Raw genomic sequence first — 14,655 nt, forward strand, 5'->3', positions numbered from 1 at the left:
ACAGGCAAATGAGGAATTTAACCCAATGAAGATGTTAAATTATTTTTACAAAACATAAAAATAATAAAAACAGCATTATATCGCAACTCTGGTAGAGTGATATGCAGTGGGATATGCATATAAAATATGTTGCATTATTTGTCTACTAGATAATACCTGAATGGCAAAATTAATGCAGTGTCTTAAAATCCTGTCAAAGCTAAGGATATTCAGTGAAAACAATTGGCGTTGTTCATTGGTCGGGCATCGACCAATAAAATGTCTTCTTTTGCACCAAAGCCCCGCCCCCAGCTCTGCTCTCTCACATCTGCATATACAAGTGCACAAGTGAGTTTTGCAACAGAATACCGCAAAAAGAGTAGCAAAAGTCAGAGCGTTAGGATTTGAACTTGTACTTCCAGATCTGAGAGGTTGTAAGTGCCGACTTGACGTTGTGCAGCGAAACTGAAGTAAAGTGCAAAAGTAGATATGTCGTAAAAATGTGTGTATGTCATTTTCTTTGTGTGAATGTCATTCTACACATTTGTGACTATTAATCTACAACTTCCAATTCAAAACACGAGTTTTCACATCAGAGCTGTGAGTGTAAATTTGAACTTACAAATACAAATATTAATATGACAAGTTCTCACAATCAGATCTTCAACCTCTCGAGTTTTGCTACTGATTTACCTTTATAGTTTAATCACCATTTTATTTTTTATTTGTCAGGTACTATGTGTTGATGAAGGGTTTGGTTATGTCAGATGACCCAAAGGGGCGGTGCCTCCTTCTTCTGCAGCTCTATGACAACAGCAGTGCTGAATGGCAGCTGGGAAAAACCAAAGTGAGCAACAATGTGTATCTTTGTGGGTAGCTGGCATTAAATAGTTTATAATTTTCACAATGCAGTTGAATAAGACAGATTTAGCAGCATTGCATATTGTTTTCCAATTTATTGTGCATGAAGTTGTATTATAGAGATATTACACTGAATATTTTTATTTGAATATATATATTTTTTAAATAAGCTATTGAAGGCAGAAGGTGACTAAAATAATAAATAAGTGGTGATCTTGGTCCTGAGATCACATTCTCCCTTTTAAATTTGTATAAATTCTAACTTGAAAAAAATGTCTTTAAACTTTTTTTGAATGCACCAGCTACCCAGAATGCTGAATAGAATAGGTTTTGTGCAAGTAAAACAGTTTGAGAGATACATACCTGTACATCTAAACTTAATTTATTGGTTTTGTACTCTGTTGTGAATGATGCCTATATATCGGTTGTTTTTAGGTGTTTATGAGAGAAAGTTTGGAGCTGCGGTTAGAGAAACAAAGAGAAACAGAAGTGCTCAAAGCGGCTTCAATTATTCAAGCTCATATACTGGGCTACAGAGCACGGTAAACACACTTACACACAGTGTTGGGGTTAACGCATTACAAGTAACGTGAATTATGTAATCAGATTACTTTTTCAAGTAACTAGTAAAGTAACGCATTACTTTTTAATTTACAAGAAAGTATCTGAGTTACTTTTTAAAAAAAGTACAGTTACAGTTAAAAGTACAAAAACGACAGTTACTTTGTTTTCCCATTTATTGACTGACAAGTCTGCTGTACCCATATTGGGAGAAATCGGAAGTACAGAGGCATTGTGTGAGCAAAATGAATTACAACTGTGAAATGCAAACTCAGAATATGATGCAAACCTGCAATAATTAAATATGTTAAATAACACAAATGTATCTAATCCCATTTTGTTAACTAATGTCTTTGCTGCTGACCTTTGATGATCCAGTTCAACCGTACTAATAAGCAAAAATTACTTTAGATAAACTATCAATTGTGCTTCACTCTTTTTTTTATTTATTATTATTGCTGAAGAGTGTTGAACCTGAATTAACTTTTCCTTCATCCTTTGGTTTATTCATTACACTTTTTAGTATGAAAGGGCTTTTACATTTGCTATAAATAGAACTTCTTATATTAAAATCAATCAAGCCCTGCTCATATTTAAAAAGTAACACGAATGTAACGCAAAAGTAACGTAATGCATTACCTTCCATAAATAAAAGTAACTAAGTAACTGAATTTAGGGAGTAATGCAATATTGTAATGCATTACTTTTAAAAGTAACTTTCCCCAACACTGCTTACACATGCTTATTCACACACACACTTCCAGTTGGAGCCATCTCTCATGTACTCCCTCTGTTTCTGCTGTCTGCTTGTTATAGGACGCAGTACAGGTGGTTGTTGCAGTGCATTGTTGTAATTCAGAAAAACTACCGCGCACTGTATTGGCGGCGGCGTTTCCAGATGATGCGCTGGGCCACCATCACCCTGCAGAAGAGACTCAGAGGGCAAAGGGCACGATGGCTCTACATTCACCTTTTAGAGGAGAAGAGAAAGAGAGAAGAAGAAGAAGAAGAAGAGAAGAAACAAAGAGAAGAGCAGGAGGCGCTAGAGAGGTAGGCAGTTAAATTGCCTGTATTATCTACGTTTATGTTTATATTGTTTGTTTCTAAGTTTCTGATTTTCTTGTGATGTTTTTTTTTTCTTTTTTTTTCAAGAGAGAGACAGCGCATGGAGTTGGAGCTCCTAGCACAAGCAGTTAGTGAAACATCTGTCTATCAGTCTATCTGTGGAGAAACAATACAAAAAAACTGATTAAAAGAATCTTGTTTGACATGATTATTTATTGGTTAATTTGAATTACTTTTGGTTTCAGTGCAACATTCATGTGACATACAAGCGAGAGTCTGTTTATGTAGAAAGTTGGGTAATGCTGTCTTTTCTCTGTGTTCAACACAGGCAGAGGAAGCTCGAAGATTAGAGGAAAAAAATAACAATGAGCAGATTCAAAATTTCTTGACCGAGAGTGCCACACCAGACAGTATTATAAAAGAGAGTAGCCCACTTCAGAACGGCCCACCTGAGAGCCCTGAACCTTTCTCTATTGCAGAGAAGTCACTGGTGGAGCAGGTGTTTGATGAGGTGTTCGAGGGAGAGACACACCAGGCATCACAGGTGGAGGAGATCTTGCGTTTGGAACGTGAGATTGAAGGCCTGCGGCGACAAAAAGAGGCTCAGGAGCAGAGTCTAACCACACAGTCGTTGCATCGTCTGCAGTGGCTGCGTGATCAGGAGCTGCGCAGGCTAGAAGAGGAGGCCTGCAAGGCTGCGCAGCAGTTCCTCACCTCACTTAACTTCGATGAGATCGACGAGTGTGTGCGTAACATCGAAAGCTCGCTGGGAGGGTCCGGAGGCTCACAGCAGGAGGGAGCCAGAGGTGAGGAAGATGAGGTGGATGAAGGCCTGGGAGTGGACGAAGATGGGTTTAAAGACTCTCCTAACCCCAGCGAGCACAGTCACTCTGACGGACAGCGTACAAGCGGAATCCGCACCAGCGATGATTCCTCAGAGGAGGATCCTTATGCAAACGACCGTATGCCTCTGCCCCCTTCCCTGCCCATCATCATACCCTCAGCCTATCATGCTCCGCTCTTCAGCAGTGGCTTCACCTATTCTCACGCTGTTCAGGAAGAGGAGGCGGAGCTAATCCCTCCGGATGAAGATTCGGATTATGATGCAGATGATTGTGATGAAGGAGGCATCATCATGAGGCCTCCCAGCCTCCCACCTCACAATGACCACTGGTCACGTGACCACCGCAGCTCCTTGGCAACCAGCACCAGTGTTAGCTCAGGGGCGTATCGCTTCAGCTCAGAGGAGCCGCAGTCTTCTGTGAGTTTTTTACACGTTCTGTAGAGTCAATTTAGGTTTCAATTGTTCCTGCAAAGCAGGGATTCCTAAACATTTTTTGACACTTGACTGCTCTTAATATACAAATAAAATTAAAATAAAATATTTCACCTTTTTTATTTTGATGTTTTTTATTGTTATCAAAATATTTGATTCGATTTTTCAATTGAGCTTTTTTATGATTTCAGTAATTATTCGATTTTCATCAGTTTGGGAATGTTGTAGAGCATGGAGAGATCAACACCAAGGTCATAGGTTTGAGTCCCAGGAAAGATATAAAATTAGAAATGATGTACTGTAAATGCAATGCAAGTCACAGTTCTTTTACAATATTACTGTTTTTTGCTGTATTTTTGGTCAAATAAATATGGCCTTGGTCAGCATAAGATATTTCTTTCAAAAACATAAAAAATATCTTACAGATCCCAAACTTTTGAATGCACATCAGCGAATGGAGATAAATGCCGTATCATGACTTCAAAAGCATGCATTTATGTTATTGTTTTTTTGCTGATGTGCATTTCTGTTTCTCAGTTTGAGGACAGTGAAGATGACTTCGATAGGTTTGACACTGACGATGAGTCATTTTACCGGCGGGATTCTGTTTATAGCTGTGTCACTTTGCCCTACTTCCACAGCTTCCTTTATATTAAAGGTACCTCTTTCTTTATGATGTTTGTTTGATTTCAGAGCTTGGAAGGCAATGTAATAAAAAACATATCACTATTTATTTTTCTCCAAACAATTTTGCAGTTAATTTGCACGCGCAAACTTAGTAGTATTGTTGCTTATTTCAGTTATATGTGCATTGCTTATCTTTGCATTTCATTAACGGAAAGTCTAGACATACCTATAATCTTTGTCATCGTCACATGTATGTTGCAGGTGGCCTGTTGAACTCCTGGAAGCGTCGCTGGTGTGTGCTGAAGGATGAAACATTCCTGTGGTTCAGGAGCAGGCAGGAGGCGCTCAAACAGGGCTGGCTGCTGAAGAAAGGTGGAGGCTCCTCTACACTCTCTCGTCGCAACTGGAGACGCCGCTGGTTCGTACTGCGACAGAGCAAACTTATCTACTATGAGAATGACACAGAGGAGCGAATGAAAGGCATGCTGGACATGCATGAAGCCAAGTAAGACCTCAGGAAGTGCTAAACTTGTCAGTCAAAAAGACAAATTATTTTCTTTTAAAAACTGTAGCCTAAAGACCTGGGGTGCGTTCTCCGATAACGTTGTCTCTTAGCGCGCTACGAATACTCAAAAGGTACACCTTAACTACAGGTATACCTTTGCTACGTGTGTTCTCCGAACTATACCTTAGGATGTTGCTTAAGGTAAACCTTCTTAAGTTCGACCTTAGCAGTTGCTGTCCATGGTGGAGGTGCTGAATAGGTTGATATCGACGCCTCGATGATCGATTGTGCGCTCTTTCCTTCACAGCGGTATAGGTAAAGTATTGAGAAAACAATGTTCTTTATAAAGAAGCGTTTTAGAAATAGTACAAACTGCATTTATCGGGGCTTATTGAAATAAGTACATGCAGAAATAAATATGAGTATGTGTTTATTATTTAGTAAGTGTACAATCCCAAACCCTCACGGCCATAAGTGTGTTAATGTTCTCCACAACGTATGCTGATTATCCACCAGCCGTATCACATTATTGGCGTAAATCGCTCATTTGTGTAATTGGATGATTTCCTCAATAAAAGCGCAAACATGAGAGACATACCGACATTCACTATGTCGGGGAAAAAAGCCCACAAAAAGAGATCGCCAGGCCACACTGAGGTCTTACTCAGCCCATATCCATCCCCAACAACCTCCAGAAAACTCCCCACGGCATAAAAACGAAGAGCCGCCAGCAGCTGAATTTCGGGGCTGAGGGGGTAGCTCCGTCGAGTTTGTCTTGACAAATCTGGGCCAACAAGATGCAAGAGCTGCAGAATTTGCTCCCGTGGCAGGCGAAATTTTTTTACAATGGTCTCTTCTGACATGGTAGTCAGTGGACTAAAATGTTCTCTTATAAAGTAGTTGACATACACTAACTGGCTCCGCGGACGCCGCCGTCTTTGATTTAAAACAAGTACTCGCTGTCTCGCTGCCATAGCTATAAAGTTTGTGTAAACTCATCTTTCTTCATATAGACTCCTAAGCCTTTTCTGTCAAATGGTTCGCCAGCTGATGTGCCTTAGGATAGTAATTAAAAAAGCTAACAACCATTAGTGTATGGACTTTATTAATGAAAACACTTCCATACACTGGGTGTAGGCTATAACAACTTAAGTATTTTATGTGTATAATTTTAAAGTAAAGTAAAAATGTAATTTTAATACTAAATCATATAAAATTTTCTATGTGTAATTAAACTGCGATGTAAAAAATCTTTTTGCGTAGTGGTGGCCATTAGCGGTATGAACCGTCAGCAGCGATAAGGTATAGCTAAGAGCGCTCCAGACCAACCTTACGAACGCATGACTTACAGAAGGTATACTTAACTAAGAAGGTTTCGGAAACCACGTATTAATGATAAGGTACTTCTTAAGGTACAACTTAAGAACGACGTAGCGTTAAGGTAGTTTCGGAGAACGCACCCCTGTTCATTCCAAGATAACTTTTTTGTTGTTGTTGTAGAAATGTTTGATTTGAAATGGTACATAAAGCAGCAAGAAGACAACAAAGCATAATTAATTCTGTGTATGTTTGTTCTTCTGTTATTTCTCTCTTTCGTTTTGTGTGGTTCTGTTAGAGAGATTATTGATGTAACAGGGAAGGAGAATGGGATTGACATTGTCATGCCAGGGAGAACATACCACCTTGTTGCAGAAACTGCAGAAGATTCCAGGTAAGTGTTTGGTTTATATTTATTTTTTTTAATCGTGTGCTTCATGCCTTGATGTTTGTTTCATAAATGTGTAGAAGTGTTGAACTGAGCTTTTTAAGCCATCTCTGTGTTGTGTGCAGTCATTGGTTCAGCGTGCTAAGTCAGGTGCACATGTCGACAGAACAGGAAATTCAAGAGATGCACGATGAACAAGCAAATCCTCAGAATGCTGTGGTTAGTATTACACACAAACACATACACTGACAAATTTGCAGACAGTTCATAAGATATTTAGAAAAGATGTTTGTGTTTTTTATAGGGCACATTGGATGTGGGGATGATTGATTCTGTATGTGCCTCTGACAACCCAGAAAGGTAAAAACACACACATATACAGTACTTATATGCACACTCTGTTCTCTTCCTGGCTTGTTGTTTTCGAAACAAAAACTTTAAAGGCAGTTTAGTGGGTTGGTGATTTTTACATTTTATATTATTATATACTGTGTTTTTAACTAATTTCTTTGTTGCTAAATTTGATCTAAGAGCTGTTTTTTACTACACTTTGTGTACTATGAATATCGTTGGCTCTATCACAAATTGCTTGTGATGCTCTTCTGGATAAAGGAATCTGCTAAATGACTGTAAATGTTTAAACCAAATCTTGACTAATTTTCCCTTTTTTTTCTGGGTAGACCATACAGTAAACCATACACATTATCATGTACAGACATTAAAATATTTTAAATGTTTATGCTATTTTTCTCTCTCCAGGCCAAATGCTTTTGTTATAATCACAGCTCATCGTGTGCTACATTGCATGGCTGAATCAGCAGAAGAAATGCATCACTGGATCACATTGCTCCAACGCACGAAAGGAGACACACGTGTGCAGGGACAAGAGTTCATCATCAGGGGTGAGAGGTCACCTACTCAAGTCAAAAGCCAAACTCAGTTATTTATGGCTTGTCTGAAAATAATTGTATCATTCAGTAAGTTCACTCGTGTAATAATGCAGTTACAGTTATTGTTTGAGAACGTTTCATCATTCTTTCTAGTCAGTCATAGAATCAGAGTGAAACCTGGATGAGGTTTGAGGTTTGGTTAGAAAATAACATGATAATTTTTTATAAAGATTATTTTAAACTTGATGTTTTTGTATTTAATATATTATGATTGTTTTAATGCTTAATATACAAAAACATATAATGTTATTTAATTTAAAATAAATTGAGTTTAGAACATTTTATATCCTTTTTTAATCAAATTATATACATAATGTGTATTATATAACTGACTTGAATTTTGGATTTGAAGGATTATTTCATATTTATAAATAAATAATGAGTAAAATTATGTTATAATGTTTACTTACAAATCAACACCTCCACATTAGGATGCCGTCAACTGCAAACTGAATTCAATGTGAATTTCAGATGTAAAAATTGTCTAAGATCTCTTCCTGTCTGTTAACTCTCTCTATTTTGCTCTCCAGGTTGGCTGTATAAAGAGATTCGGGGCAGCAGTCGTGGGAATCTTAAATTTAAAAAGCGCTGGTTTGTGCTGACTCACAATTCTGTGGATTATTATAAAAGCTCAGAGGGAAACGCTCTTAAACTGGGCTCTTTAGTGCTTAACAGCCTCTGCTCTGTGATCGTTCCTGATGAGAGAGTCTTCAGAGAGACTGGTCAGCATATTTATATGCACACATAAATAACAGTTAGTACACCAACCAACCTTTACATTTTTCTCAGACACTAACTTATATTTGTTTGTGTGTAGGCTACTGGAATGTGAGCATATTTGGTCGTAAGCATTCATATAGGCTGTACTCTAAGCTGCAGACGGAGGCTAGTCGGTGGGCCAGCGCTGTACAGACTGTCATCGACAGCAAACCGCTCATCGATACATCCACGCAGCAACTAATACAAGACATTAAGGTAACACACACACACACATATATATATATGCACATACATTCACGTTTTTGTAACATCCTTTTTTTTAAATACTGTTGTAAATGTTTGATTTCAGGAGAACTGTCTAAATTTGGAAGTGGTGGAGCAGATCTACAAGAGAAACCCAATACTGCGTTACACACACCACCCTCTACATACAGCCCTCCTGCCTTTACCCTATGGAGATGCACAGCACAGCCGTGAGTAAAACACACACACACACACTCACATATGCTCAAATAGACCCTAACCTTCTTCATTAACACTCTGTACATGCATGTTTTTAGCTGACAAAGAGAGAAGTTATGGCACGCTGCAGGCTGAGGCCCTCAAGCTCTTCAATGCTCTTCATCAGCTAGAGACAGAGGACAATCTCATCCCTCACATCCAGGGGCTCCTGCAGGCGGCTCATGACCTACGACCCCTAAGAGATGAACTCTTCTGCCAGCTCATCAAACAGACAACATACCACCCAAAGCCAGCTGGCCCCGCCCACAACAGTGGCTGGCGAATAATAGCCTGCATGTGCTGCACATTTAGCCCCGCCTCCAGAAGTATTCTCAAATACCTGAAGTTTCACTTCAAGAGGTCAGTGAGAATTTTCTGTGTGTGTATGTGGGATATTTTGTTCTGTCAGGCTGACAGAAGGTTAAAAGAGAGAAATTAGATAATAAAATATCAAATCAGCATACTACCATTAAGTTTATGGTCAGTATACGTTTTTTTTTTAATTATTATTAATCTTATTGTCACAGGGTCTGGGTTGTGTCCCTGGGTTTCCACTAGATGTCCCCCTTTCTCACGGTGTCTGTCACCTTATCACTTCCTGTTCCCTTATTTGGTCACCTTCCTCCTTGTTAGTAATTGATTGTTCCCCACCTGTCTCCTGTTCCCTCATTATCCTTCTGTGTATTTATACCCGGTCTGTCTGAGTCTGTGTTACGGAGTCCTTGTTTAAATGTAATGTTAATTCATGTCCGTCAGTTCTTGCCCTTGCCTTGTCTTCTTGTTTGGTTTATGTTTGGATGGATGTTTTTGGTTTCGACTCATGCCTGGACTGTTTATTCTTTCGGATTACCCTTTAATAAATATCATACCCGCACTTGGATCTCTCCGTGTTTCTTGTATCACCACACGTGACAGAAGGACTCCGTCACACTGAGATCCAGCGGTATGTTTTTTTCCCGTTCCCCAGCCAAGATGGCGGAGCGGAGAGCTAAGTATCTCCGGCTGATCGCCCTCCGCCAAGAGGGCAATGAGGTGGGTGCCCTGGCACAGGTGTTCTGGTCCCTGGCCGAGGGTATGGGATACAACGATGCCGCCCTAAAGGACTATTTTAATGGCGGGCTGGATGGTCCAGTGTCTCAGGAGGAGATGGCGCAGTTGGAGACACTGGAATTCTGGAAATTTGTGCGCTACCTGCAACATCGGCTTCGGTGGGATGCCCCAGCCACTTCTGTCTCTTCCGGCGGGGTGGTCGTCAGCCCAGCACCACTGCCCAGGATGGCAACCAGCCAAGCGCTACAACCCAAGATGGCCGCCAGTCCAGCACCACTGCCCAAACTGGCCGCCAGCCCAGAGCCACAGCACAAGATGGCCGACTCAACGCCTGAGTCTCCAGACAAGGTGTCACCGACTCGCCAACATAGAGGGCGGAGGAGGAGGAGACAGGCGTCTACCGTTCCTCAAGGCCCAGAGGACGTTCCCAAGGCGGTGCCCGATGCTGTTCCGGAGACCGAGGCGGTGCCCGATGCTGTTCCGGAGACCGAGGCGGTGCCCGATGCTGTTCCGGAGGCCGAGGCGGTGCCCGAAGCCGAGGCGGTGCCCGATGCCGAGGCGGTGCCCGATGCTGTTCCGGAGGCCGAGGCGGTGCCCGATGCCGAGGCGGTGCCCGATGCTGTTCCGGAGGCCGAGGCGGTGCCCGATGCTGAGGCGGTGCCCGATGCCGATGCTGTTCCGGAGACCGAGGCGGTGCCCGATGCTGTTCCGGAGGCCGAGGCGGTGCCCGATGCCGAGGCGGTGCCCGATGCCGTTCCGGAGGCCGAGGCGGTGCCCGATGCCGTTCCCGAGGCCGAGGCGGTGCCCGATGCCGTTCCCGAGGCGGTGCCCGATGCCGTTGCCGAGGCGGTGCCCGATGCCGTTCCCGATTCGGTGCCCAAGACCGGTCTAGAGTCAGGGCTAGTTCCTGTTGACCTTCCAGGGTCGAGTCAGGTCCCAGTGGACTCTCCAGGGTCGAGTCAGGTCCCAGTGGACTCTCCAGGGTCGAGTCAGGTCCCAGTGGACTCTCCAGGGTCAGGGCCAGTCACTGATGACCTTCCAGAGTCAGGGCGGGTCACCGTTGAACGTTCAGAGTCAAATCAAGTCACTGGGTGGGCTGCTGCTCGGCCCTGTTGGACTCCGGCATCGACCACAGGGGGGTGGTGGTCATCCGCTCCGCCCTGGGGGACCCTGGCGTCGACTACACGGTTGTGGTGGTCCTCCGCTCCGCCCTGGGGGACTCTGGCGTCGACCACGAGGACGTGGTGGTCCTCTGCTCCGCCCTGGGGGGCTTCCGCTCTGACCACACGGTTGTGGTGGTCTTCTGCTCCGCCCTGGGGGGCTTCCGCTCTGACCACATGGACGTGGTGGTCTTCTGCTCCGCCCTGGGGGGCTTCCGCTCTGACCACACGGTTGTGGTGGTCTTCTGCTCCGCCCTGGGGGGCTTCCGCTCTGACCACACGGACGTGGTGGTCTTCTGCTCCGCCCTGGGGGGCTTCCGCTCTGACCACATGGACGTGGTGGTCTTCCGCTCCGCCCTGGAGGGCTCTGGCCTTGACCACAAGGGTGTGGTGGTCTTCTGCTCCGCCCTGGGGGGCTTCATGTTGTTTTTTTTTTTTCCTTTGGTTTTTGTGTTAATGTCTGTCCCTGTTCCTCTCTGTGAGCCTGGCCCTCCGTCCCTCCCCCTGAACCTCCTCCGGTCCTCCTCCCTCCTGGTCTCTCTGTTTTGTGTCTACACTTCTGTTATCTGTTCGCCATGATTTTTTTTTCTGGCCCTCCGTCCCTCCCCCTGAGCCTCCACCTGTCCGCCTCCCTCCTGGTCTCTGTTTTGTGTCTGTCGTGGAGCGTCTGGGAGCCGCTCCGTAGAGGGGGGGTACTGTCACAGGGTCTGGGTTGTGTCCCTGGGTTTCCACTAGATGTCCCCCTTTCTCACGGTGTCTGTCACCTTATCACTTCCTGTTCCCTTATTTGGTCACCTTCCTCCTTGTTAGTAATTGATTGTTCCCCACCTGTCTCCTGTTCCCTCATTATCCTTCTGTGTATTTATACCCGGTCTGTCTGAGTCTGTGTTACGGAGTCCTTGTTTAAATGTAATGTTAATTCATGTCCGTCAGTTCTTGCCCTTGCCTTGTCTTCTTGTTTGGATGGATGTTTTTGGTTTCGACTCATGCCTGGACTGTTTATTCTTTGGATTGCCCCTTTAATAAAGTCACATACCTGCACTTGGATCTCTCCGTGTTTCTTGAATCCCCTTCGTGACACTTATATATTGAAAAAAAGATTAATGCAAAAACCTTTGTCAGTAATTAGTCAAAGAGGGCCTTAAAATATAGGACCAACATTAAAATAAATAAAAAAAAAAACATGTTAAAGTGATACAAGTGAATTGTAGGCCTCAACACTACAATGTACAGTAAGAAATTTTATAAATATTTTACAAAAGATTACATTTAACAGTGTCATTAAATTTGTAGTGTTCTTAAAGACTTATAAAGTGAGCCTTAGCGATAACAAGAGTAATTTAAATAAAAAAATCAAGGAAATACACAAATGAATGACAATTTTCTAAAATATTAAGCATCCCTGTGAAAAATCTTGGCTGATTGAAAGGAAGATTACGAGATTTAACTATGTCACAACTGATTAGACTTTTCTGTTCAGGACACGAGAGTTGTACCCAGGCACTGAGATGGAACGGTATGCAGCCTTCTCTCAAGAAGCCCTACGGCATGTGCATGGACGCGAGTGTGTTCCTTCACAGGAAGAGCTGAGGGCCATACTGAGCAGACAGGAAATGACATCCACAGTTTACTGCCATGGTGGCGGGTCCTGCAAAATCACTGTCAACTCACACACAACTGCAGGAGAGGTACGTAAACACATCCACACACATCTGCATGAGAGCTTCAGAACCACATTAACCTGTACGTGTGTGTGTGTGTGTGTGTGTGTCTGATGGTCTCCAGGTAGTTGAGAAGCTGCTGAAGGGTCTCTCAATGGAGGACTGTAAGAACATGTTCGCTTTGTTTGAACATAACGACATCACAGACCGAGCCATAGAGAGCAGGACTGTGGTGGCTGACGTCCTCGCTAAGTTTGAAAAGTGAGTCTCCCCTCGAGTTACCACCCCCTACAGTTATATAAATATATAGAAAGAGAAAATATAAAATACTAAATGTATACAGTTAAAACCATAACTCTAAAACCATAGAACACTAAATCTGATGGAAAGTGATTAAAGGTGCTATAAAATGATTTAAAACTTTGCCATCTAAAAGCATGTAAGCAAACATAAATACATTAGAGGCAGAGAGAGCTTTCTGATTGGATTAAAAAAAAAAAAGAGTGGGTCGCTCCTCACACTTTAAGGCTGGTGTGATTTCTTTTAGGTACTATAGGGAGATTTAATGCATCATGTTACACAGAAAATCATTGTTTACAGCACATTTTATTTGATTTATTTATTTTTTAATATGGAATAACATGCGGTGACATTCTCTCTCACTGTTTCTCTCATTAAGGTTGGCAAATAAAGGACAGGAAGGAGTGGGCTGGAAGTTTTATTTCAAGCTTTTCTGTTTCTCAGAGCCTGAGAGTGTCCCTGCTGACAGTGTGGAGTTTGCATTCATGTTTGAACAGGTTTGATTTAACTTCTGGAACACATAAAAAACAGGGCTATTCAAATGTATCTCATTTAATTAATCACATTAATTGTCACATATACAAATATTTGCAGAGAATATTGTGGCAGCTGAAAAAAATGTGTAGTCATTACAAGAAGTGGCTTTAAAAGCAAATATATTGTCTACTTTCGATGTGTGTGCACATGCAAACAACTGTGTTGTCTCACTGTTTTCAGAATCTTACATCTGTAGCACCACATTTATTAATATTATGTGTCATGAGTGTAAAAAATGTTAAAAAAGAAATAGAAATAGAAATGCATTCTGTTAAAGGGATAGTTCACCCAAAAATAAATATTCTGTCATTTACTCCCTTTTAAGTTGTTTCAAACCTGTATGAGTCTCTTTCTTCTGTTGAGGACAAAAGAAGATATTTTGAAGAATGTTGGTAACCAAACAGTTGACGGTAGCCATTGACTTCCATAGTATTTTTTCCACTCTATGGAAGTCAATGGCTACCGTCAACTGATAAGCGACTTTTGTTCTCAACAGAAGAAAGAAACTCATACAGGCTTGGAATAACTTGTGGGTGAGATAATGATGACAGAATTTTCATTTTTGGATGAACTACCCTTTAAGTATGCATGTACATAGTTTTTAATAATAAAACTAACAGATCTTTAGGGTGATTTCTTTGTCATTACTTAACAAATGCAATTTAAATGTCTCTTTCTCTCTCTCAGGCCCATGAAGCTGTCATTAGGGGTCAGTATCCCGCTCCAGAAGAGACTTTGCAATTTCTGGCTGCTCTTCGGCTCCAGTATCTGTTGGGGGACTACACTACCCAGAGTGCTTTGCTTGAGTTGGAGCAGGTGTTCCCTATGGATCGTCTGCATGCTCGAGTACAGCAGTCTGTACGGTGCTTTGCATCTGCCAAGCCATCCACAGAAAGAAAGAGGAGCAGTTTTTTGGAAGGCACACTGAGGCGGAGCTTCCGAGGGTCACTAGGGCGACAGAGCCAAGGGGAGGGACCTACAGTCATAGAGGCCTGGCTGCAAGATGAGAAGGCGGGGCTGAGAAGTTGTTTGGTGGAAAAATGGCGTAAATTGCAGGGGATGGAACAGGACCAAGCCATGAAAAAATACATGAGTCTCATAAAGGAGTGGCAGGGATATGGATCAACCCTCTTTGATGTGGAGGTGAGCATGTACACATGCACGCACGCACACACACACACACACACACACACACAC

General features: G+C 42.5%; 1 protein-coding gene across 1 annotated transcript in view; it reads left to right on the forward strand.

Moving 5' to 3' along the window:
• LOC132154601 (unconventional myosin-X-like) overlaps positions 1–14,655 on the forward strand; it is a 47,392-nt gene that overhangs the window by 30,964 nt on the left and 1,773 nt on the right. The window contains exons 21-39 of the mRNA XM_059563230.1: positions 712–826; positions 1,276–1,382; positions 2,218–2,451; positions 2,554–2,593; positions 2,795–3,727; positions 4,280–4,400; positions 4,631–4,874; positions 6,490–6,585; positions 6,705–6,798; positions 6,884–6,939; positions 7,339–7,481; positions 8,060–8,251; positions 8,347–8,504; positions 8,599–8,722; positions 8,810–9,110; positions 12,441–12,648; positions 12,746–12,882; positions 13,301–13,418; positions 14,146–14,601. Coding sequence (XP_059419213.1) covers positions 712–826; positions 1,276–1,382; positions 2,218–2,451; positions 2,554–2,593; positions 2,795–3,727; positions 4,280–4,400; positions 4,631–4,874; positions 6,490–6,585; positions 6,705–6,798; positions 6,884–6,939; positions 7,339–7,481; positions 8,060–8,251; positions 8,347–8,504; positions 8,599–8,722; positions 8,810–9,110; positions 12,441–12,648; positions 12,746–12,882; positions 13,301–13,418; positions 14,146–14,601 — 3,877 coding nt within the window. The remainder of the gene's footprint in view (positions 1–711; positions 827–1,275; positions 1,383–2,217; positions 2,452–2,553; positions 2,594–2,794; positions 3,728–4,279; positions 4,401–4,630; positions 4,875–6,489; positions 6,586–6,704; positions 6,799–6,883; positions 6,940–7,338; positions 7,482–8,059; positions 8,252–8,346; positions 8,505–8,598; positions 8,723–8,809; positions 9,111–12,440; positions 12,649–12,745; positions 12,883–13,300; positions 13,419–14,145; positions 14,602–14,655) is intronic.

The sequence above is a fragment of the Carassius carassius genome, chromosome 12 (assembly GCF_963082965.1).
Source record: "Carassius carassius chromosome 12, fCarCar2.1, whole genome shotgun sequence".
Classification (NCBI taxonomy): Eukaryota; Metazoa; Chordata; class Actinopteri; order Cypriniformes; family Cyprinidae; genus Carassius; species Carassius carassius.